Source organism: Talpa occidentalis, unplaced genomic scaffold (genome assembly GCF_014898055.3).
Source record: "Talpa occidentalis isolate TD23 unplaced genomic scaffold, MPIMG_talOcc4v2.1 talOcc4.9, whole genome shotgun sequence".
NCBI lineage: Eukaryota > Metazoa > Chordata > Mammalia > Eulipotyphla > Talpidae > Talpa > Talpa occidentalis.
This window is the reverse complement of record NW_023605305.1, coordinates 19101490-19127086: the sequence shown is the minus strand read 5'-3', so window position 1 is coordinate 19127086 and position 25597 is coordinate 19101490. Positions and strand designations below refer to the sequence as shown.

Below are 25597 nucleotides of genomic sequence, written 5' to 3'. Positions count from 1 at the left end.
GGTGGGAAGTGGGCAGGGGTAGTAGAAATAAGGATGGGGCAGACATGTTCAGAACTTGAGGTACACAAAGGAAATGTAAGATATGATCCTGTCCCTTGAGCTTGGATGCTCACTGGGTGGGTAACCTAGTCACTCACCCTTTAAAAATACAAACAAACAGGGCCTCCCCGGTGGCGCAGCGGTAGAGCGCTGGGTTGCGAAGCTGCCCGCAGCCTCTGCGGCGCTGGTTCGATTCCCGGCTGCTCCCCGGCCACCGGAGGAGGGTCCCACATGGTGCGCAGACCTCTCCTGCCACCCGCTGCTCCCCTCAGCAGTGTACTTCGGTCCTTCTGCCTGTTCTGCTCCCCGCTCTGGCTCTGGTGAATTCTCTCACCCTCCCGCGCTTCTGACTGTACCCAGTGCATGTATAAACAAAACAAATGAACAAACAAATAAATAAATAAATAAAACATGCCTCTATAAAAAAAAAAAAAATACAAACAAACAAACAAACAAAAACAATAAAATGTCACATGTTATGGCTTAAGAGTTAAAGCAGAAACTACAGGTAACTATACATTTGGGCCTAGGAATGCTGACTCTGCCTTTTTTGAATTTGTTGGTGTGGGTACTTTTTCTTACAGAGTTTGTGATCCTTCGAGATGAGAAATGGGGTGGAAACAAAACCTACACAGCTTACTTGGACCTGGAAAAGGACTTTGCTGATGAGGTAAGGCCAGAGGAGGAGTGATCCCCACTGAACTGCTCTGACAAACCTCCCATCTTGGCCTAACTAGGTTTCTAGTTAGGCACCTGCAGGGTTCTGTCTTGATGTTCTGGAGCCCTGTAGATTTTGTTAATGGCCTAGATGAGGATTCAGGTGGTTCACAGATTAGAGGGGCAGATGACACAAAGCCATTACATTGATGTCTTAACTGCCTCCAAGGGACTTAATCTGGAATAAAGGACCAAACCCAACAAGATGAAGCATGTCAGGTGCATGACAGGTGCAAAATCAGGGTTCAGAAAAAGAGACATAGGGCCTCCCTGGTGGCGCAAGGGATTAAGGCGCAACCTATGAAGATGTCTGCAGCCACTGCAGCATGAGTTTGATCCCCAGCCAGGGAGCTACCCACATGGTGCAGCAGACCTCTCCTGTCTCGCCCGCTGCTCCCCTCAGCAGTGCATTTCGGTCGGTCTGCTTATTTTGTTTCCCACTCTGTGTCTGGTGAATCCTCTCACCCTCCGCACCTCTGGCCTGTACCCCAGCTCTTGTATCCATAAATAAATAAATTTTTTAAAAAGACATCACCATAATAAAGGACAGGATAGCAAATACTGTTTATTTCAACAGTTTAACAAAAGACTTATGAGGTGCCGTATGTTAGATACTGTGCTAGGGGTTGGCATTACCGAGAGGATTAAAACCTTATAGGGCTCATGGTCCAGTAGGGGTGGCAGACATATCAACAAATTATCTTTGCTGTGTTACTGTACAGTGAGGAACTATGCATGGTCCAGAAATAACATAGGAGGAAGTGGTTAACTGTCTGGGAAAGCTTTGTGGTGGGTACATCAGGACACTATTTCACTTGAGAATTAGAAGTTCATGAGGAAATCTAAGAGGGAATAAATTGTCTGAACACGATAAGGTGACATGGCATGGCATGGAAGGAACCACATACAAGAGCTGGGGTACAGTGGTTTAGTCTGACTAGAACCTACGAAGTGAGACATGGGGTCTTGTGGGGAGAGGCCGGCCAGGTCAAGAAGACATGAATGACTGGACTGCTGCTGTGTACTAGCACTGCTCACCATCCCCAGCCACGTGTGATCTCATCCTCATTCTGACTCTGAGATAAAGGTATTATTATGTGAAGAACCCGAAACTTTGAGGATTTAAGTGCCTAGTTAGCTGGGAGTCCCATAGCCAGCAGGGCCTTAGCCTTGCTCTAACTCCAGCGCCCATGCCCTTTCTTCACTCACCTCAGCTCAGCTCCCCCTGGGCTCTTTTAGCCCCCGGGTTCTGTTTGCTGCCTGTGTGCTCTTTCTCTGCCCGTGCGTGGCACCTGGCTTACACCCTACTCCAGGCATAAATGGAGGGACTAGAAAAATTTGGCTGCAGCGCTCAACTGCTAATAACCTTGAAGTTAGTGTGGAATTCAGAGTCAAAAGACTTGGATCCCAGACAAGTTAGCTAACCCTCCTGTGCTGATCTCCCCTTCTCTGCTTTATGGGGCTGTTCTGAGGATCAAGTAAAGACACGGCTGAGAAATAAGGATCAAACCTTGAATCCCATAAGCACATTATTCTGAGTAGATTCAGTGTCCCATGTCCTCCTCTATTGCTCCACCTCACCAGGCCCTTCACCCCTCTGCAGGTGGTGCACCCAGGAGACCTGAAGAACTCTGTTGACATCGCCCTGAACAAGTTGCTGGACCCCATCCGGGAGAAGTTTAACACCCCTGCACTGAAGAAACTAGCCAGTGCTGCCTACCCAGACCCCTCAAAGCAGAGTAAGCAGGCTCGGGAAGGGAAGCCAGGGAGAGGGATGACAGAATCAGAAGTCTGAGCCTCAGAAAAAGGTCTGTCTTAAACTGAGCTTTTGAGAACCAGGCAGTCTGGAGTGTGAATGGCATACCCCGGTGCCTCTTGGATTGAGTCATCTGGCTTATGATCTGGTTGAATTGTGAAGTGATTGCCTCTCTTGCACCAACACTGCTAGCAGAAGCTGCAATGAGACATGTATCCCGACCCTTCGAATCTTTTCACTAAGTCCGCCTCTTAGTTAAGGAGACTGATAGGGTTAGAGCATGAGGATGACATGCTGCTTCCATAGAGTCTGCACAGCCCCTTGGGGAAGCTCACCTTCAGACTTGCGGGGTCCCTTGCTAGTGTTTCTGACTGGCTCTGAGTTGGTCATCCACTTATCCATGATGTGAGATACTAACAGGAATAGTTTGTAAGGGGCTCCCAGCAAGATTCAATAAATGGATGGGTATGGAATGCATGAATGAAAACACCTAAAGGCGGACCTCCCTGGTGGCGCAGGGGTTAAAGACAGCGCTATCAAGCTATCGCCAGCCACTGCAGCAGGAGTTTGATCCCCGGCCAGCCAGGGAGCTGCCCACATGGCGCAGCTGACCTCTCCTGTCTCACCTGCTGCTCCCCTCAGCAGTGTATTTCAGTAGATCTGCCTGTTCTGCTCCCCACTCTGTCTCTGGTGAATCCTCTCAACTGTCCCCCACCCCCACATCTCTGGCTTACACCCCAGTTCTTGTATGCATAAATAAATCTTTAAAAAAAGAGAAAAAAAAAAACACCTAAAGGTGCAAAGCTACTACTATTGTCCCCTCAGCTCCCCTGGAGCCTAACATCTGAGGGAGACACCAGATGAAAATCTGGCCTGTCACTGCTCAAAGGCTGCTGACCCTGTTTCAAGGAAGATATAACACTTTGGAGTAGATTTTGGGGACTCTGCACGAAATTATGCTAATCTCGGTGTCCTTGTTTGGGAGAATCAGAATCAACAACTGACCTGTTGTTGGGAGGAAGGAAGGAGGAGGGAAGTTCTGACCCCTTGCATTCTTTTCATTCCCAGAGCCAGTTGCTAAAGGCCCTGCCAAGAACTCAGAACCGGAGGAAGTCATCCCATCCCGGCTGGATATCCGTGTGGGGAAAATCATTAGTGTGGAAAAGGTACTCATTTCTCACCATGTCCCAGAGAGGCAGACAGGGGTCAGGTTTGTCTGTTTCCACCTGGAGGAAACCCAGCCTGGGATGGGAAGTAACACCCCTGAGGTCACACTGCAAGTCAGAACCCAGGCATCTAATTCCAGGCTCCAGGCTTTTCCCTTTGCTGCCTCTAATGCAACCAAACACAGCCCGGAACTCAGGACAGGGGGCAGATGTTAGTCAGAGGGAACTTGTTGATCCATTAAATCCGGTCTGATGGACTTACCTGGTTCTCTCCCAACTTGTCTGGACTAGCTGTGGGTCTTATCTTGAATCAGTCACTGATCTCCATTCCCCCAGAAAAAAGTGAAGGGATAGAACTTCCTTGTCCCAGAGACTGAAAGTTATGCAACCCGTGTCCTTGGGACCATTGTTCTGGGCTTCTTTTCCTCCCGGCTTTGACTGCTTCTCACTGTATAGACCCAGCCACCAAAAGCTACCTTGAAATAGCTGCCGATGTGCTCATTTCAGGTGGCAGTAAGGCTGCACATGCGCCTTCCTCCCATCTTCAACGTGCCTAGGACTGAAACTGGTCGCAATGGTAGCCATGCAGGGCCCTACAGTCCAGGCCATTTAATCTGTTAATTTCCTTCCACCTTTTAAACAAGCAATTAAGCTTGTTTTACTCAAATCCTCTCTCTTGATTGAGAATGGAGTGTACCCTCAAGGCCCATTCTCCTGCCTGCTGCCTAGGACCTAGAGAGTTAGCTCTGGGCGGCCTGTTGAGGGCCTCTGTAGGAGGGGATGCCCCTTTCCAGAGTCGGAACATTCCATTATGTTCTCGGACTGACATTTCTTGCTGGCAGCACCCAGACGCAGACAGCCTGTATGTGGAGAAGATTGATGTGGGGGAAGCTGAGCCACGGACTGTGGTGAGCGGCCTGGTGCAGTTTGTACCCAAGGAAGAACTGCAGGACAGGCTGGTGGTGGTGCTGTGCAACCTGAAGGCTCAGAAGATGAGAGGAGTTGAGTCTCAAGGCATGCTTCTGTGCGCCTCTATGTGAGTGAGCACTCAGGGTGGGCTGCAGGACCTGGGGAGGCCAAGGAGAGTAGGGAGTTGGCCAACATGATGCCCTTCCATGCACCACATGGAAGCTCTGAAAACACTGTCCAAAAAACGATGTACAAAGGAGTAATCTATTGTATAGGTGAAGCACTTTGCCTCAAATAAATTTTATTAAAACAGAACTGGAAGGTTCAAAGCAATTGTGTACATCCCAAGTCTCAGTGCTAGTGAGAAGAAAAGCCAGGATTCAGACCGAGCTGTCATCATTGAGAAGGCCTTGCTCTCTGTTGTTTCATTCTGCCTCACCTAAAAGTCCAGATTTGGTATCTCTCCTGACATGGGATTTCAGGTTAGCTCTGGTTAACTCAGCCCTAGTGGTATCAGAGCTGCAGGGCAGTGGTAAGGACAGAGCCTTCTGGGTCTGTCACTTTTGTTTTTGTTTTTTAAATCCTGTCCAGGCCGACTTTAAAATTTCTGAGGAGTGCATTGCCCAGTGGAAGCAAACCAACTTCTGGCATTGAGGGTACCCTAAATTCCATCCAGCCACTACATAAAGGCACTAATGCTTTGGCCTCCATAGCAGCCAGAGACAGTCCATAGCTTCATCCTTGCTTTGTCTCTCGTGTCTCCCCAGAGAAGGGGAAAGCCGCAAAGTCGAGCCTCTGGATCCTCCTGCGGGCTCTGCTCCTGGTGAGCGGGTGTTTGTTAAGGGCTATGAAAAGGGCCAGCCAGACGAAGAACTGAAGCCCAAGAAGAAAGTCTTCGAGAAGTTGCAGGTATAAAAGCTGTGATTGTCCCCCTCTCACCTATGCTACCTGGACTGCACCCCCAGACTGCTCTGCTACTGAATCCAACTGTCGTTTTCCCAGCCGGGTCTTCCTGCATCTAAGCCCCTCCCTTCCTTCATTCAAGCCCTTCTGAATGAGGGAGCTGAGGAGTGTGAGGGCCTCACATGTACTGAGCACTCACAGGCTATTTGAGACACTGTATAAGGGACTTCAGACATTTCCGCCTTTGATCTTCAGTATGTGACAGGAGGCAATCACCGGATCTATCCACCCAGGCCACACAGGGTCACCAGAGTGATGGAGCTAGGATCAAAACTCTCCTAGGGTCCTCCCTGCCCACCTCAAACTTAGAGCACTTTAGCTCTTCGCCCACTCTCTGGGCATTGACTCACAAGTGAGCCTGCCCCTATGGTCCCTGAGTTCATTCATTCACTCAACCAACACTCAGTCCCATATCTATCTCAGGCACTGTCCTAGGTCTTGGCCTACATCAATAAAGTAGCAAAAATTCCCTGTCCTTGTGGAATTACCACCACGTGTGAGATTTTTCTAGTTAGTGCCTTGTTTCCTCAACCAGTGTTTCTGAAGGGCAGTGAGTGGTCCGTGCATCTCCATCTTGCATGTGGCTTTTTTTCCTTTTTTTTTTTCCTGGCTACAAAATAATTTTTTATTGTAGAAATTTATAAAATAAGAGAAATGAAGAAAATAATCCATAGTCTTGCCACTTAGAGATACTGAAAAATATCCTTAATGATTATTTCTTCTGGTCTTTAATTTTATGCTGAAAAATTTTCCATCTTCTTAAATACTGAGTGGAGATCATAATTACCATAATTTAACCAGAACCTTATGAGACATTAGGTAGTTGTTCTCAGTATTACACTATTAGAATGCCATGGTGCTCAGTTCTTTATACGCCTTCATAATTTTCTTAAACTAAATCCCTAAGTGCGCTTACCTGAGTCAAAAGATATGACCGTGTAAGCTGCTGACAAACTGCTCTCTTGGAAAACTTGCCTCCGTTTATATTAGCCCTAGTATCAAAGTCTTTGTTTTCTTGTAGTCCCACCGCTGTCACTAATCACTTTTGTTTTTGTTTTTTAAATCCTGTCCAGGCCGACTTTAAAATTTCTGAGGAGTGCATTGCCCAGTGGAAGCAAACCAACTTCATGACCAAGCTGGGGTCCATCTCCTGTAAATCACTGAAAGGGGGGAACATTAGCTAACCAACCGGGCATCTTCCTCCCTTCTCGCATCATCCTGCGTTGTCTGCTGTGTCCTTAGTTGCTCCATCCATCACCCTTTACCCATCTCCCAGGACACTGAAGCAGAACTTTGGGATCTGTTGGGTGCAAAACTCGGTAAGGGGCGCTTTAGCCTCCCCAGAACCCAGGGCCCTCCCATCTGGCTGCAGGAGAGGCTGACCTTCCAGGTAGTGACAGCGCAGCACACAGCATGGAGTCCAGCGCTGCCCTCCTCCCTTGGCAGCTGACTTGAGAAATCTGGTTTCAGTAGAATTCTTAGAAAAAGTTTATGCCACAATCCTTCTAATTGGAAAAATACTGGTTCCCAAGTTTTCCTACCATTATCCCTGCAGCTGTGCCTCTGGCTGGGATCTGAAGCTAATTACAGCTTCTCCCCAACAGGAAATTGTGGGATTTGGAAAGGAAAGGAAGGGAAAACAAAGAACCCAGTGGTCTACCAAGTGCTCGGCAGCTTTCTCCAATGCCTGCCAACCCTGAGGCTTGGCACTAGGGGGCAGGGCTTGCCCCAAGACTCCTATAACTTGCCTTGGTCCTGCCAGGTCAGGACACTCCCTCTTGCTGTTACCATCAGAAGTAAGGTGGATGGCACAGCCTGTCTCTTTCTTCACAGTGGGTGGGAACTTCTCCATAAGGCACCTCGCGGTCAGAATCACTACTCATCACTGTCATTGTCATGAATTCAAATAAAACCTCTGAACAAGATGGTCTGGATGGGTCTCTCTGTAAGCTGGGCAATTTCAGGAGAGAGGAACACAAATAGGAACCAGCTACTGGGCCCCTCACCCAGCCAGGAGCTATTCTATCTTGGACTTTTGACATTCTAATGGGGGGGAAATAAGATGGATGACATTCTAACTTTCCCTTTGGCGTTATTAAGCCAGTAAGACCCCTCTCGGGTCTAATCTTGCAGTAGGCAGAACTTTTCCCTTCTAAATGTGGGCGCAGACTATGGCCCCGTCCCTCCCCACTAAGACGCAGCAGCCACAGCCAAGATTTAAACGTTTAATTACCATCTCTGAATGAAACACAGTTCTTCTGTGTGTCTCACGCAGGCTTCAGGACAGAGGGAATGGATTGTTTGTATAGACATATCAAAGACTCAATTTAAAGAAATATATATATACTTCTCTAACATTTTTATGGAAATTAAAAATCAGGCTTTTGGTCTCTCCATTTGCACTAAGTTAAGCTCATTTACCCCAAAGAACAGTTGCCTCTTCTAGACCCTCCCTTCTCTGTACTGTCTCACCCAGTGGGGCAGCAAGCTCAAAGGGTTCTAAAAAGGAGCTACAGTGACATGGGACAGGAAAGAGCAAAGTTGGGCTCCCCCAACCTACAAGGCTGCTACCAGAGCCTGGCTTCCTAGAGGCTTTGACCTGCTGGGAGTCACCGGGGTGTGGAGGGGTAATCAAGGACTTGAGCAGAGCAGTGCTTACTGACCGTCCTCCCCGCCAACACCCTGGGCAGGCCTACACGTACCCAGCAGTGGCAGTCGCCACCTAGCAGGACACTGGTTTCTAGCTCAGGAAGAGGAGAGTGGTGAGAGGCCAGAGAAACCTGGGCGCGTGCCACATCCCCTACGTTTCCAGGTCTCTGGGAGGGAGGGGTCATCTCCTTAGTAGAAGAGAGCAACTAAAGGCGAGCTTCCTTGCCAACCTCAAACCCAAGTCACTGTTGAGAGAAAATCAAGACAGAAGGGGTGGCCCTGGGTGGCAGACACACTGCTGTAGGAGGCACTGGGGCCACCCCTGTGGGGTCATAGGAACCCATGGGGAAGCCAGTTTACTTTGCCAGGTGGCACTGGCCGAACATAGGTCTTTGAAATTCCTGGAGAATAGCAGTTAGGGGCTGATGTCTAGGGGGCAACCACCCAGTCTGCCCCCTAGGGGTACTGAGTGTCCCCTTCATTGACTAGGGAAGAGCCTAGAATAGAATGCACCTTTGGTTTCCCATCCTTGTCACTGAGCATCCATCAGCAGCCCCAGCAGAGGCACCTGTACTGACAGGCAGCTGCAGAAAGGACACGCACCAGGATGAGTAACAAAGGTCAAGAGAAAATCCATGGGGCCAGCTGTGAGCCCACCGCCCAAGTAAGCCCTCCCCGCTGCCAGCCCCTCTACCTGCCTCCTCAGGATTTCCTGCAGTGCTGAAAGGGATGCAGCTTTGCCACACTCTATGGGCGCCTGCCTCTGAAGAACTGTGCCCACTTACCCCAATTCATCAAGTGAAACAAGGGGTAGATGCTTGGCCTTGCCAAAGGCCTACTGTAGTAACTCTCTACTCTGTCCTGTTCTCTGAGGTTAGAGGGACCCCGTGGACCTCCCCCGTGGTTTTTTCTCCCCCCCCCCACCTTTTTGGGCCCTCGCAGTCTCCAAATTCTTGTCCCCTGAATGGAGCACCTGGAAGAACTGGAAGGCAGGAGGGTGGTTGGTGGTTAAATTGAGGCACAGGTAGGCTAATCCCCACTGCACCCTTTGTGCTTTGGAATTCCACAGCCCCACCTCTGTCTCCAGCCTGGAGAAGCCTGTGGGAATACAGTGACTTGCCCACCTCCAAGAACTAAGAAAAGGAACTGGACTGGAAGGAGGGAACATATGGGTCCCAGCTATGAGCTGGCACCAGGGATTGGTGCTGCTGCCATGTAAACAGGCCCTTGGAATACGGTTTCATGGGCCCCGGAGGATGGACATGCAGCCACTTTTCAAAAGTGCTTTGATTCTGGACTACACAGTATGTGCATGATTGAACATGAAAGGGGAAAAAAAAGGTGTTCTACCAACTCTGTGGCCTCAGGGCCAGCAGGGGGCGCAGCCACCACTTCCACCAGCTACCTCCTTCAAGATGAGACCAAGGCCACAGCCAGAGGTGAAGGGGTGGATGGATTCCAGAAAAGGCATGAGAGCAGGATGACTTGGAGGATAGGGTCAACACCAGGCTTGCATAAATATCAAAGGCAGAGGAGGTTAAGGCTGCAGGAATCCTCTCTCTTAGGTTGTGTCTGCCGTATCCTCTCATCCTTGGAGCTGCTCAGGTCCCTGAGATTGTATTCCTGGGATGGGTCAGCAGTGCCGGTGAGTGCCTGGTGGTCAGACCAGCTCTTTCTGTGGGTCTGTGGGGACAAAGAAGGATCACTTACCAAGAGACCTCCCGGCTTCATTCTGGCCACTAAGACCTCCAAAGCACATCCTTACCTACACTTTCCTACCATTCAGTTTACTACCCATGCAGGCAGCGCAGGTTCAGACGCTTTACAAACCTCTGCCACTAGTGCTACCACCACCCCACAATCTGCAATGAGGAACTTCAGGCTGCAATTTTTTGTCAATAAAATGGCCAAGTTCAGGCCTCCCCTGGTGGCGCAGGCAGTTGGGCGCAGCGCTGTGAAGCTGTCCACAGCCTGTGCAGCACTGGTTCGATCCCGGCCGGCCAGTGAGGGTCCCACATGGCGCAGCAGACCTCTCCTGTCATGCCTGCTGCTCCCCTCAGCAGTGTATTTCGTCAGTCTGCCTGTTCTGTTCCCTGCTCAGTCTCTGGTGAATCCTCTCACCCTTCCGTGCATCTGGCCTGTACCCCGGTTCTTGTATAAAACAAATCTTTAAAACAAAAAAAATGGCCAAGTTGGAGCTCAAGCTCAGTAGATCTGACTCCATTCATTGTAGCTCATCAGGGGTGAGAGTTCACCCTACCCAGGCATCCTGAGGTCAGAAAAGACTTAAAAGACCCAAGAGCAAAGCCCTATTGTGGGATACCCATTTCCATGTTCAGTGGAGGAACCCCTGTGGCCCACTATACCTGAGTTGGGCAGGCCCATCTTCTGCTCCTCTGAGCCCACAGGCTGCACACCTCCATTCTCAGCCAGCTCCCCCTTAGTCCTGTCCTCAACGTGAGGGAGCCCGTTGGTGGGAGGAGCAGTAAGGGGCTCAGCCCGAGGAAAGCTGGGGGAATTGGGTGAGGGGAGCCCCACAGAGGGCTTGCGGGCCACAGGTGGGGGTGCTTTAGGTGACTTCTTTGTGGCCTGGGGTGGCCGTTGCTCTGAGATATTCCGAAGTTCGGTCACCAGATTACGCTGGAGGTCAGTCGGGTTCTCTGGGGACACAGGCCACTCCAGCTGCATTTTCTTAGTGCCCTTGGAGAAGATAAAGCTGGCCGTAGAGGCAGGGGACTGGGGAGACCGTGGCTCTGCCTCAGGTGGTCCATTGGGTTGGGCACTTACAGGGCCCTCACTGGCAGCCAGGCTGGAGGCCTTGAGTCGGACGGCAGCATGGAGCCCTGAGGAGGGGGCAGTCACGGGGCTGGACCGCCCTGAGAGGGCCCTTCGTAGTGGCTTCTGGGGGGCCGCTGGCCCTGATGCTGGGGCTGAAGCCCCCGTAGGAGCACCCACAGAGCGCAGGCGTACCATCTGCAGGAGTGAGGGCGTGACCAGGGGTGCACCACCATCCTCCCTGGGAACCCCACTGCCTTTGCTGCAGCCCACAGGTTCCTTCTGAGGGAGTTTGGTCACAAGCCCTGCGACAGAACCAGGAGATGGGGTTGGTGGAGCTGGAGGAGGGTCTGGGGTACTGTGGGGCTGGATCTGGGAAGAGATGGCAGCGGAGGAAGGTGAAGCAGCCAGGGAGCTGGCAGGCTCTGGGAAGCCTGAAGGGTCTGGAGGCTCAGAGCCAGTCAGAGAGAAAAAGGTCTCCTCTGGTGGGGGGAAGTCAGCCATGGACAGGTCCTGCTCCTCGGCTGCAGGAGGCGGGGGTGGGGGCCAGTTGGGATCTGGGTGGGGCTCCTCGGCAGTCTCTGGGGCAGATGGGGCCTCCTCAGCCACCTCTGGCTTCTTAAAGGGTGGTGGGGGTGGATGATAAGAGGGAGGTGGGGATGGTGGGGGTGACTGGTCTTTGGAGGCAGTCGGGGACTGCTGTGGTAGGGCCCGGGATGTCTGGGGAGTTGCTGAGGGTGGAGACTCGGGACCAGCAGTAGCAGTAGAGACAGGCCCAGGGATCAGAGCAGAGGCAGCTGGAGCAGGGGCAGCTTGGTTAGGGCTCCTGGACTTAGAGGGGGGTGGGGAGAAGGGGGCAGGCACCTTGGGGTGAGGAGGTATGACAAACCTGTCACCCAGGGTGGTGTGTGGACCAGACCTGTCTAAGGGAGCTGGGTCGGAGGAAGAAGAACATAGAGACGTGAGGGAGGAGGAGACAGAGGCCCCAGGAGATCGAAGGGAAGTGACACGCTCTGGTTTAGGAGGCTGGGCCTTGCCTGGGGAAGCAGGGGGCCCAGCTAGACCCTTGGGAGGGAGAGTAGGGGTACCACTCTGGCTCGAGTAGCCACTGGAGGGTGACAGCGTCCGTTCTGGGGAGCGTGGGGGGCGCCGGGAACCACTTGGAGACAAGCCAGACACCCAGCTGCCTGCCGAGTTGGATGAACAGGGTGCTGCCCCCGTCCCTTCTGACCCACCAGTGGTGGGTGGCCGTGGCAGCTGTGGCTGCTGCTTCCGCTCGGGCTTTGGAGGCAACCCCAGTGGCCCATCCGGGGCCACTGAGCTCCGCTGATGGAGTGAGTAGGTCCGGCGGGGAGGGGGTGGGGCCCTCTTCATCTTACGTAGGGACACACTGCGGCCAGACAACTGCCCGCTGCTCCGAATGCTGACAGTATCTGAGGCTTCAGCAGTGCTGCCCCCACTGGGCGAGCCCCGCCCGCTGCCCCCCTGGGGAGGAGGTGCCATGGTGTTGCTAGCCACAGAGCCCTCCGGCTGGCCCTCAGAGCCGCCCTTGGAGGAGAGAGTAGAGCCGTCGGACACAATGGTGTCAGAGGACTGAGAGTGGCTCCAGGTGTCGCTGGAGGAGGATGGGTGGCGGCTGCGGGGCCACGGGCTGGAGGCCGAGGAGAAGCGGCTCAGTGAGTGGACAGAGGCAGGGCTGGAGAGCAGGCTGCAGCGACTCAGTGTGCGCACGCTGCGGCGGCCTAGCGCCACCACGTCCACAGTGGGTGGCAGCACGGCATGTGGGATCAGCTTCGACAAGTAAGTGGCCTGAGGTGAGATGGACATGGCTGGGCTCATGGGCTCTGGAGGTCCAGCCCCTCCTGTCATTCCAGGCACTGCCAGGGACATGGGCCGTGTCAGTGGCGGAGGTCGGGCCCCAGTGGACCTGCCAACGAGGGTGTCATCCCGGTAGACACGATCAATGTGGCGCTGCAGCCTGGCCTCTGCCTCAGCATCAGCCTCCGCTTCCAGAGCCTGCAGGGACACCCGGGCCCCAGACCCAGAGGCGGGGTCCTCTGGGCGGCCATCCACCGTGGGGATTCGTACAGCATCCCGTGGACCAGGAGGCCGAGGAGTACCTGGTGCTTCACGCTCATTCCGCAGGCCTAGAATGAACAGGGAGGATACGGGAGTCAGCAGAGAGGACAGCCAGGACAACCCGCCTACCACCACTGCCCTCCTAACTCCTGGCTCACCAAGCTCCTTCTGTACGTGCTGTGGCAGTCCCAGCACCGTGCTGCGCCGCTCCCGCCGCCGCCGTCCAGACTTTCCAGATTTGGGGAATGAGTCATGGGGTCGGAAGGTAGAGCCTGGGGGGCCAATCCAGGGGAGAGAAACCGTTAGAGCAGGTCTCAGGGCACGCTCTGCAGAGAACGGCTCCTGTAGGTGCTTTGTAAGAGCTCTTCTAAAAAGACCCATAGTCAAGTGGGCATGGGCAATGCTAGTTAAACAATGCCCATCGCTGCTTTTCTGTAAGGCCTCTGGAAGGCTTTACTAGGTCAATGATAATTTCCTAACAAAAAGTTATTACGTGTTAGAACGCTAAACACTTCACATTTATTCCAATGAGTACTCTTATCCTCATTTTTATAGAACATCAAACAAAAGCTCAGAGGAGAAGGGTTGGCCCAAGGTCACTCAGTTGGTAAGTAGCAAAACCAGGCTCAAACCCAGCTTTTTCCACTCTTAACTATCCTGCTTTGCAGATAATACGCATCATGAATCTCCAAGAGGACACAGAAGATGTTTCCAGAATTCACAGAATCAGAGAGTTGTGGGAACACTAGATTAGCAGGAAACAGGGGAGCTGGACCCAGAGGCTGCCCACCACCCCTTCTCTTTGCCCAGAAATCCCGAAACACCTTTGCGCTGGATCATCTCCGAGCGGATGGAGAGCGCGTCCTCTGCTGTGGAGCTCTCGGCTGTGTAGGATGTACTCTGGCTGCAGAAGGAGATGCTATCTTCATCTGGCCCGGTCCGGGAAGACTATTGGGGGAGAAAGGATCAGACCCAGGACCACCCAGAGGCCTGGGTGGAGCCTCCCACTGGCTCTTGGCATTCCCTTTTGGAACTTTTGAACTCACATGGCCCTCAGCATCACTTAGCATTCGCCAGGCAGCGGTGGGCATGACCCTGGACTAGCCCTCGGGGGTCATCTAGTCTAGCCCTTCATGACCCAGGAGGGAAACTGAGATCCAGAAGTAGTCAAAGACAGCAGGATGGAAGAGCAGAGTGGGGCCTGAGCTGGAAGTAGGGCTCACCTGGATGCTCTGGGTGTCTCCATGGTCCCAGCCACCCTTGCTCAGTTTCTGTTTTTCTGGAAGACACCAGAAAGGTGAGTTGGACTAGACCCCTGACCGCAGGGGCTAAAAGTAGCTCCGGCGGAGAGAAGAAGGTTACCTTGGTGCTGCAGGGAACGAAGCCCCTCTTGGGCCTGTGTGTGCAGCTCCTCCAGGTGAGGTGGCCGCCCACTGGGGAAGAAGACGTTGTCCTGGTGCTCATCTACTATGGACCCTGGGCCCTGGCCGGGCCCCACACTTAGGTGTTTGTCACTCTCAACCTTGGCAGAGCCTGGTGGGATGGAAGAGGAAGAGAAGTGAGGCCCAGAGGCTTCTGGGCCCTGGAGACACCCAGGCACCACACATGGGCCCCCACAGCTGCGCACAGCCCCAAGGGTACATTCAGTGTTCACTTCCCCCAATCCGCACTCACACTCCACAGTCCTGGGACATATACAAACTGTGCCCAAGAGGGTACATCTAAGTACCCACACCAAAGGCCCAGACAAGCCACCACAACCCAGGGCACATGACACCCACAGGTTGTGTATCTACCCACAAATTTCAGTGTGTACACAAACAAACAGCATGCAACTATAAATATATCGTATATATACCACAACCAGGGGCCCACACAGCACATCTGGCCCCTACCTATACAGACAACACGCACAGTTCACATCTGTACATGCACAATCAGCACCCAGACACACAACTGTGTATCCACATGTCTCTCAGGGCCGCACGCAAGACACACCAGTATACATATAACCCACAGAAAATATATTTCTCTTGTCTTCAGACCCACTTTACAGGAAAACAAACCCCCATTTACATATACCCCATGGGCCCTGGGATACTAGGAAAAAGCAGCAGGTTCCCAGGAAGTCAGGGGGTGGGGGAGGAGACAAGCCAGGAATAAGGCCCTGGGGTCCCCTACTCACCCATGCCGCTTCCCCTTAGTGGAAGGATGGTCAGGGGAGGGGAGAAGAGGGACTTGGGTCCCTCTATCCCCAGACAAAGCAACTCTAGCCTCTCTTGGGGGAACAGTCCCAGGTATCCCCCTTTTCTGGAGGCCCTGGCCCCTGGTGCAGAGGAGCCAGGGATCCATTACAAAGGATCTTGTTACAGGCCCCGCCCATGGGGGAGCTGGTCATCTAATCCTGGGGATGGGGGGCTGTGTCAGCACTTTGCAGCTTCAACCCCCAAATGGAACCCACAACACAAGCAAAAGCATGGAGTGGGTCATGTCACCTTGGCAGTACCTTGGAGGGGGTAGAAACAAAACAAGCCATTTAAAGGGCCACACCCCAGGCCCAGGCTCAAGGGTCTTCCATTCTGACACCTGCCCTTTCCTCCTTCCTCAGTCCATTCTTCAACTACCAGCACCTGCCTCCCCTCCACTGCCCTGGAATCCACAGGAACCCCATAAGGTCAGAGACACTGTCTTCCAATCCCCTGATTTTGCAAGTTGGGAAACAGCTCAAAGACAAAAGGCCCCAACATCATGTACAAATCGGTTATCAATCTCTGGCCCCAATGTCTCAGTCCAGATGGGACAGCCGAGCTCCTAGGAGAAGGAAGTGGGCAGAGGCCCCTCCCTCCCAAACTTCTCCTCCTCGGACCTCTAAACTTGATTTAGCCAATCATGCTCCCCAACTTCCAGGGGTGCTGCTTTCCTTTCCACTCTGCTCCCCACATCCCAGGCTCCCACACATCCTGACTGACCGGGGAGGGATGCCCCACCTCTGGGAATGGAGGTATTAGGATGTACCCAGCAGAGCATGCACATCCTAGAGGGAAGCCGTGTCCTCCAAAGGCTGCAGGATTCAAGGTCAGACACCTGGAGCCGCGCTCCCCAGCGAGCCCAGGCGCAGACAAAGGCAGCGGGGAACGGGCTGGACAAAGGCCTGGCAGTGCACGGCGGAGTCTGGCCTCATTACTAGCCCTTTGTCCCCACCCATTAAATTTCCCCAGCCTTGATCCCCTCTTCTACGGAAGGGTCTGGCAAGTAAGTAGTGGGATCTCTCCTCCCCACCCCAGCCACACCCACTCACCCTTCTTTTTAAAGAGCCCCAGGAGGACCGGGAGGTGGCGGCCCAGGAATACCACCATGGCTGCGGGCAGGACCGGCCCCTGCTCGATCTCTCCAGCCCGCGGCGGTGCCGTCACTGTACCCGGCACCGGGGCATGGGCGCCGCCTTGGAGCTAGCTCCGGCCGCGGGGGAGGGGCTGCTCTCCAGGTCCTCCCACCACCGGCGCCAGGATCCGCCCACGCGCCGACACAGCCCCTCATGGGGGCGCCGGGCGACCCCCCAGACTCGGAGAGGGAAACTGAGTCTGTGGCGGCTGCGCCCCGGTGGAGAGCGTAACTTAGGAGGGCCGCCGGCACTCAATTCCAGGAGCAGATTAACCCTCTTCCCGGGTCTTCTAAATAGGAGCCAGAGCTAAGGCTGGGGCCCCAGCTGCCAGATGGTAGGTGGAGGGGCCAGCAGGCCAGACCTGGCACGTGCCCACCCACAAGTCCTCCTGGGGGTGAGGGTAATTCCCGGGGGAAAGCGGCAGAAGCTCAGCACTGCCTGTGGGAATGGTAAGGCCACTGGCAGAGGCCCTGGAGGGCTGAGAGCACACCCAGGACACTACTGCGAAACCAGGACTGTCCAGAGGAATCACAGTGGCTGCAGGAACAGCCCCTCTTCTGTATATTCCAACACTTTTCAAAGGACTTTCCTCCCTCTTTGATGAGACAGCAGCAGCCCAGAGAAGCACTGTGAAGACCCTGGGGTCACACAGCAGAGGCAGGCCTTCAATGCCAACCACCTGCCCCTCCAGCCTAGGACTCTTCCTACTGGCCTCCCTCTGTGACTCGGTAACCCTGCAGTATCCCCCAGATGGAGAACAGAATTAGCCAAGATGCAGCTCATAGGTGAGGGCAGTAAGAGAGTTGCGAGGGGGTTGGGGTAGGGAGAGGTACTTGGAAATCAGGTCCAGGTTCAAATCCAGCTCCATCAAACACAAGTCATGACCTCATATGGAAACAAGGCCAACTCCTTCTTATAAGATTGTTGTATCCACTCATCCAAGCAGCAAACAGTAAGACAGTATGAGCAGCTGTAGCAAATGAGGTTTATCTGGTTGCCCAGTTACATCCCCAGTGCCTAGATCAGTGCCTGGCACATACTGGTTCAATAAATATCTGAAGGGCATGAACAGTAAACTCCCAATATAATTTACGATAGCAAAGACTGGGCCTCCCCGGTGGCACAGCGGGTTGAGCGCAGCGCTGTGAAGCTGTCCGCAGCCTCCGCAGCGCCGGTTCGATTCCCGGCCAGCCAGGGAGAATCCCACATGGTGAGGCAGACCTCGCCTGCCTCGCTTGCTGCTCCCCTCGGCAGTGCTTTCAGTCCGTCTGCCTGTTCTGCTCCCCAGCTCTGTCTCTCGTGAATACTCTCACCCTCCCACAACTCTGACCTGTACCCCTGCTCTTGTATAAATAAAAATAAAATCTTAAAAAAAAAAAAAAGATAGCACAGGAAGGGGTGCCTTATGGGGTATCAAGGAGAGCGCTCTAAGGAAAGGACCTTGGAACGGAGACCTGAAGAATAGGAGGAGTTAGCCAGGGCAGCCCTGGGATAGAGCCTCCTAGACAGGGTAGGGCAAGCATACCGGTCTTGAGGGAGGAGTGGTGGGTTTCCGGATGAGAGAGGAGGCCAGTGTGTTTGGAATGTGGCAAGCAAGGAAGAGGATGGTAAGAGGTGAGAGGAGGGCAGAAGCCAGGTCAGGTGGGGCCCCAGAGGCCTTGGCAGAGACTGGATTTTATTCAGACCCCAAGAGGTCAGTATTGAAGGTCTAAGCTAGGTAATGACAGTGTCAAAAGAGATCCCCTAGCAACTCCAAAGAGTTGCCGTGGAAGACAAGGTCTGTGACTCACCTGAGGACACCCCTTCCTTCTGAATCCTGGGGACCTAAAAATTCACAATGGCTCCTGTGCTGCAAGACCCCTCCACAGCCCTCTCTCCATGTGCTACCCCACCTCTCAGAAACCACCCGAGCAGACAGCTGAGGCTTACTCTCTGGGGAACAAGCTTCTGTCAAGCTGGATAGTACATACCCACACGTCACTGAAATTGAGACAACAATCTAGGCCCATTTTACAGGTGAGGAAATCGAGGACAGGGAGGCCAAACATTAAAAGCTGGTAAATGGGCCTTCCTGGTGGCGCAAGGGGTTAAGCACCACACTATAAAGCAATCCGCAGCCTCTGCAGCACAAGTTCGATCTCCGCTCAGCCAGAGAGAAACCCACATGGCGAAGCAGACCTCTCCCGTCTCGCCCGCTGCTCCCCTCAGCAGTGTATTTCAGTCAATCTGCCTGTTGTGTTCCCCACTCTGTCTCTGGTGAATCCTCTCACCACCCACCACCCCGCATCTCTGGCCTGTACCCCAGCTCTTGTATGCATAAATAAATAAATCTTTTTTTAAAAAAAAAGAGCTGGTAAATGATGGGGCAGCACTCACACTCAGAACAGCTTGAATCTGAAAGTCCTGTTCACTGTGCCAGCTACAAACCTGATCTCCCCTCTGAAAAAGAGCTCAGGGGGCCTGTGACTCCCACAAATTTAAGGTTTCTTGACCACATCCTTCCCTCTTCCTTCTCTTGGGCCAGACCTATCCACGCCTATCAGTCCCACTCAAACGGAAAAGAACAGGAGACCTGCACTCACAGGGTGATTCATTCATGCCAGGCCCTGTGCCAGGCACTGGTGGAAGGCAGTCTCTCTCTGTCCTCATGGTTCTTGCAACAGCCCTTCCAGGCAGATACTGGAAGATACTCTCCTGATAATTGATCATAGACCTGTGAAGCTCAGAGAGCGAGATGGCTTCCCGAGCTCTAGCTGACTCCATATTTGGACCCTTTAACCTTGCAGGACACAATTTCCCCCTAACCAGGAACACTAAGGGATCAGCATCCCCATAATCAAGAGTGGAGGAACATCAGCTCCTCCAGGGCCCACAGCTAGCGGTCTGGACCACAGCTGCAAATTCCCCTCAGATCCAAGGCTCTCACATGAGATAACATCTGGTTACCTGGCAACACCCCTCCCCCCCGCCACCCACGGCTTGGCCAGAGCCATCCCAGGCACAGGTCTACACACCTGTGGCTTGCTAGGGGGCGGGGAGTCTCAAGTGGAAGGCATGCACCTCACAAAGAAATTGAGGCTTGCAGCAGAAGGACCTTGCCCAAGGTCAGGCTTAGAGTTCATATTTCAGGACTTCTGCCCCAGAACAGTCCAGAGGTGCAGCCTGGGGCTGAGGCTCCCCAGGCAGCCTCAGCTGCTCAGACTGCCAGTCCCACCCACCTGTGGGAGGAGGCGCCGGGACCAGAGAAGACACATTGCACCCCTGCCTACCCCCCAAGACACTGGGCACACCAGAAAGCACACAGGCAGCTCCGAAGCTCGGATACAGTCCACCAGCACAGGTATGCAGGCACGCACCTCCAAAGTCTCCCACTGGGTCACCTCTACAGGTGGGTGCCCTCTTCACACGCTAAGACACTCACAGACTCACACAGGGCCCTGCCAGGTGGCCGTGTGTAGTGAAGGCAGGTGCGTGTATCTATCTCTGTGGGGCTTTTCTCAGCCAGAGGACAGGGTGGGAGGGGGGCCAAGGCCACGGGCATGGGCACATGCAAATGTGCGCATGCTTACACACTGTCTTGGCAACATCCTCCTGGGGTGAGGCCTCAACCTGCCCCATTCCAAAGCAAGGGGCGGGGGCGCGGCTCACCCACAGTCAGGCAGGTCTGACTCAGGGGAGAGGAATGAGGGGGAGGGCACATCTGCCCAGGTGGCCTTGCTCAGGAACTGGAACCCTCTAGACTAGACCCTGCTCCCCACCCTTTTCTCCCACCCCCACTCCCATGACCTCCCCGGTCAGGCCAGGCCAGGAGCGAGGACTCGGCGTGTTCAGGGCTCTGAGTCTCAACCCCTCGCTGCACCAGGTGGACCAGCCAAGGCCCAGAGAGGGCCGGGGCCTCCCAGAGGAGCAGGATCCAGAGCACACCCAGACTTTCTTCTCTTAGAAGCAAGAGAAAGGGAAATGAATGTAACAAAAACTTTCAAGTGAAAGTGCTTTACAGTTCTCTAAACACTTTCTCTTCTGTCTCAAAAAAGCTGGAAGGTGTGTATGACAAGCCCTTTTCACAAAGGAGCACAGGTGGTGCAAGCAAAGTGACTTGCTCAAGGTCACCCTACCAGGAAGCAGTCCAGCCTCGGTCTCACTCCCGATGAGTGGATGAGTGTTCCTAAGTCTGAGGAAGCTAAGGGTCAGGGGGCCACAGCCTCACTTCCTGTCCAAAGGGGGGAGTTCTGTACCCTGCTTCTAAAGACAGGGAATCCCCTCCTTGCTTCCCTCTGTGAAACCCCACCCCAGCAGGAGCAGAGCTGACAGGCCGGTTCTAAGGTAAATATTGGGGGGCAGGGAGTGTCAGGACCGGGAGGGGAGGATCCCATCCAGCAGGTGCCTGGGGGAAGAGGCAGTTGTTCAGAGAAGAATTAGCTACAATAATATTAATAAATGTCATAATGAGTTTCCGGGTAGGTATCTGCTCCTAACAATGACATAATAGTCTCTTTCAGTCAGGGAGCAATTTTGACTTTCCAAAACCCTTTCCTCTGTTTCTTCAAGGCATGATTATCCTCGCTTTATAGATGCTGGAGAGGTAGCAGCCATGAAGCCAGGTGTTAAAGGCTGGGAGTCAGGAGGCCTGGATTCCAAGCCATGAACCTATGAATCAACTTCTGGCCTCAGTTGTCTCATCTGTAAAGAGGGACTAACATCCACCCCACAGCGCCTGGGAGAGATAAAGCAAGCCAGGCAACCACGTGTAAACACGAAATCTGGTAACGGGGGAGGGGGCTTTCCTTCTCCAGGGAATGATAAAGAGCTCTCAAGCCTTCTGCCTTTCTACTTCCAACACAATAACAACTAGCAGCTGTTGAGTACTAACTGATTAAGACAGACACGGTCTCACTAAGTTGGCTCACTTTACAGATACTCCCCCAAAAGTCAGGGACTTGCCCAAGGTCACACAGCTAGTAAACACAGTCAGGATTTGCACCAGCTATGACAGGCTGCAAAATCTCCCCAAGTCACAAGAGGCCGCCTCTCCCACCCACTTCCGGAGCGCTCTACAAATCTCAAGTGGCATTAAGGGCCATTATTAAGATAAGGTCTGATAAGGGACACTTAACATGAGCTCCCTATCACTCCTCAATGAGTCCGCCCAATCCGGCAGCCCAAACCCTCCTCTTGGGGAGGAAAGGGGATTCTGAGCGCAGACCAGACCATCCTGGGAATCAGGAGCCTAAGTTTGAGCTCTTGGTGCCCCTCAATGACAGCATGATCCTGAGCCCATGATTCTTCACCTGTAAGGTGGGAGAGTTGAAGAGATAACCTCTAAAGAGTCCCTGGGAGGCAGGCAGTGGGCCCCCCATTTTTTTGGTCAGGGTTTAGGGCAACAAGGGCAGTGGGCTTATCTCAGATCTCCCAGACCAGAGACAGCTGGGCCAGCCCTTTATCTGGAAGGCCAGGGCTCCCACAAGTAAGTCTGGATAGCAAGTTGCTCTCACATCTGCTCCCCAGGAAAGGGGAGGAGACAAAAGAAGCAGCTGGCCTCCCCCTCTCCCCACTGGAGGAGCGGCCTTCTCCCAGCTAGGGGACCGGCCTTCTCCCACCTAGGGGACCGACCAAAGACCCTGGCACAGCAGCCTAGAGGCAAGGGGAGGGGTGAAAAGAATTCCAACTGGTCTGACTGTCCCAATGATTGAGTCTCAGTTTCTTCATCTGCAAAATGAGAACCCTAACCCTACCAGGAGGAAGGCCATCTGTGTAAAAGACAGTGCAATGCATGTGAACAGGCGGGAGGTGCTCCTAATTCGGGTCCTCCAGTCATCCCCAACCTGCCAGGACCAAGTGTCTTGGCTGGCCCAGGAGAGGGTTGGGTTGGATTCCTACCAACCAAAACCAATCAATCTCAGCCGGTGACGGCATCGTTCCAGTGGTGGGGAGGCCCCTCTCCATCCACCCTCAGTCTTCTCTCCCGTTCAAGAGCATCTGATCAATGGGCCCAGCGCTTCCTTACACCTAGCTTTCTTCTCCCACTTCCCACCTGCTCCGTCTCGGAGCCCATGGGGGCTTCACTTCTTCATCCTCAACCCCTGCTCTTCACCCATAGTGCTTTCTCCACAGAGTCCAAATCCCCCACAGCCTCAGGCTTTCTTTGGCCAGAAGACCTGCAGGCCCCTCATTCATAGATGGAAACCCATCTATCCTAAAACTGGGTAAGGGCGCAGGTTTTGGAATCAGACAGGTTTGGGTGTGAATCCCGGTTTAGCCAGCTTCGTGCTGAGCAGCTTTGGAAACTGCCTTCACTTCTCGGAGTCCTCGCTGCCTTCTCTGTGCAAAGGGGAGAATGGCTTCCAGCCTGAAACTCTGTTGAAAGGCTTAGCATAGGGTCTTACTCTTTATCTCTGCATTATTATCTCTGCTACCATCCCCCAGCCAAGCAGCCCAGAGCACAGAGCCTTGACAACCCTCTCGGGCCCTTACTGCCAACATCTGATTAATTCCCTGTCCTATCACTTCTGCCACCTCCTCCACAGCGCCTCCGTAGCTGCCACTCCTCTCCACTCCCACAGCCCTCACCCTGTCTCTGGTCCTCACCTCATCACCTCTCCCCTGGATTGCTGCAACAGCCTCCTGACTCCTTGCTGAGCTTCCACTCTCACCGCCCTGCACCCCAACCTGTCCTGCCTCCACCTGCCCCCACCCTGGAGCCATCTTCCCAACACATCACTGTCCTCGGCCCTCCTTTGCTCAGACACCTTCACTGGCTCCCTGTGGTCTGTAGACTCCATCCTGCTGGCCTCACATCCCTTCCCTCATCCTCTCAGGCTAGTCAAGTGGCTAAGTAAGGACGCAAGCCCCAGCTTCACACCTGAACCTGTGACAGCAGAGGCGGAGAGGAAGACCCCGAATCCTCAGCACAAGTCATTTACTCAAAGGGACTGAAGTTTGCATTCACAGGCACAAGGAAGGAGCCTCAGCTACTGTTCTCTCCAACCTCCACACTCACTCCTATGGCATCCCTGGCCATATTCTCACATTTAATCAACAATTCAGGACTAATTCCAACTCTGCAACTGCTCAAAGACCAAACTAAGAAAACTTCCCAGTTTTCTAAAGCAGACCCCCACCCAAAAGCCTTTTGATATATAACCTAGAAGATTCCCCAGTCCTCACACTTCTGTGTTGCCTTGACATTGGTTTGGGGGGTGGGGAAGCACCTAAGCTTGGTAGATCCTTGAGGTGCACCAGGAACTGGAAGAGTACAAGTTTGCTAGAAGCCTCCTGTCTCTTAAGGGCCAGCAGGGAGGAGACTGAAAACATAGCCCTCTTAATCTCTCTCCCCCACCACAAAGAGTCACACGTCTGGACCCACAGTTGCTTCACAGGAAAACACCAGATTAGCGTGGTCATGGGAGGGCAGATGAAAAGCCCGTGTCCAGTCCCATCCACTTAAGGCAGATTCTAAGAGACTAGCGGGCACAGTCCAGATTTCAGGATTGCTGGAAGGTCCAGGAGTCCCTCATCAACTCACCTTCTGGAGACTCCTCAGAACTTAATTAAGCCTTGTCCCGTTGTTTCGATTATCATTATTACTCAAACCCATGCAACACAATGACCTTGCACAAGCCCCCCCTTTTCTAGACCCCATGTATTTATCCACAAGAAGGTGAGCCAGAGCTGTAAGGGTTCCAAGAAGTCACCTCAGCTAAGTCTCCCCCATAATTTCACAGACAGGCCCCCCGTAGAAGCCAGGGAGGTCCAGAGACGTGAAAGCAATCCACTCAAGGTCACCAGAGCCCAGGCCAGAGCTACAAGGAGAACCCAGATCCCCTAGTTCCCAGCCCAGGCTCGTCTATCACCCCCTGTGTGGAGGGATGAGATCATCCAGCTCAGCTCCCGAACCTCTAGGAATGTGGGCCATCCTAGGATGATATGGGTGGATTCTCTCCACACAGCAGGGGGCCCCACCCCACCCCTTATGCGGGATTCTCTCACTCCCTCAGACCTCTGTTAGAGACCCCTTATCTTCCAAGAGGGTAGGGGCTGACGCTCCCCACCCCATCTCTGGATTCACCAGGTAAGGGAACTAGGCATGCTCCACAGCCTCTCCTCCTGCACCCCTTGGTACTCTGGGGGATACCACGAACTGCGGCACCGAGTGGGGGAAACCAACAACACACATACATCCCCAGCCCTCGGGTGGAGGCCTCCCCATTTTCCACCCTGCCCCCACTTGGAAGCAGGAATGTGACCCGCGGAGGGATCCCGCAGCAGGGCGGGCAGGGCTGCGTTCCAGCCCGGTGGCTGCACTGAAAGGGGGGAGATGCGACAGCCAGCGACCACAGGGACCGTGGGTGGGGGGAAGGGGGCGGAGAGCGGCAGCAGCAGCGGGGGTGGGGGTGGGGAGGGCGCCCGGAGAACCAGTCCGACTCCCGCTCGCGCCAGATGGAGGCGGCCCCGAGCCTCCAGCCCCGGGTTTCCTGCTTCTCCCCTCCACCTTTGTCTCCCCTCCCTCCAGCAAACTTTCAGCCTGTGGGGGGGCGGGGGGGCTAAAGCCTCGGGAAAGCACGCGCCCACCTGTGCGTGTGTGCATGTGTGTGCGTGTGTGTGCACGTGTGTGTGCACCCACCCTGGGGTCAGCCTTCGACCCTGAGCGCCCCGTGGCTGGGCAGTTCTGCACCGTGCGTGCATGTAGACGTTGGGCAACTGTACCTGCATGACCGATGTGTGAGTGCGCCTGTGTCTGAAGCTGTGTGCAGCTCGGGTGGCTGTGTAAATCGCGTGCATAGGTGTATGTACCTGCGGCTCAGGATCTGTGCAGTCAGCAGCGTGGCGGGGGTGGGCTGTGTGTCTGCACGTCCGCACGTCTGAGTGGGTGCTCGGTGTGGCTGCGAAGTGTGCACCAGGACGTGTGCCCGCCTGTGGGCATTCATGTGTACGTGTGTCCGTGTGCATGTGAGGGGTGGGGTCTGCGCGGGGCTTCCCGGCCCCCCACGCTCACACCCTCCAGGCCCCGGAAGGGGGCAGCAGCGGCAGGGGGCCCCCTCCTCCCCGCTGCCCCGCCCCCACCCCGGCCCCTACCTGCAGCTCGCTTCGCCGCCCGCCCGAACCGCCAGAAGCTGCGGACCCGGGGGCCGCTGGGGCCTTCCTCTTGTGGTGCGAGTTGCCCAT

At 54.0% G+C, this 25597-nt stretch overlaps 2 protein-coding genes across 2 annotated transcripts in view; one reads left to right on the top strand and one right to left on the bottom strand.

The window, feature by feature from the left end:
• Positions 1–7475, top strand: part of YARS1 (tyrosyl-tRNA synthetase 1) — a 26497-nt gene extending 19022 nt beyond the window's left edge. The window contains exons 8-13 of the mRNA XM_037501072.2: positions 624–709; positions 2360–2495; positions 3581–3678; positions 4521–4714; positions 5355–5496; positions 6624–7475. Of these exons, the coding sequence (XP_037356969.1) occupies positions 624–709; positions 2360–2495; positions 3581–3678; positions 4521–4714; positions 5355–5496; positions 6624–6734 (767 nt within the window). The 3' untranslated portion in view covers positions 6735–7475. The remainder of the gene's footprint in view (positions 1–623; positions 710–2359; positions 2496–3580; positions 3679–4520; positions 4715–5354; positions 5497–6623) is intronic.
• Positions 4699–25597, bottom strand: KIAA1522 (KIAA1522 ortholog). The gene is given in 8 exon segments (XM_054691638.1): positions 4699–9882; positions 10566–13121; positions 13212–13325; positions 13878–14001; positions 14277–14332; positions 14416–14586; positions 25508–25570; positions 25573–25597. Coding segments are annotated over 8 exon segments (3132 nt in total). The 3' UTR covers positions 4699–9859.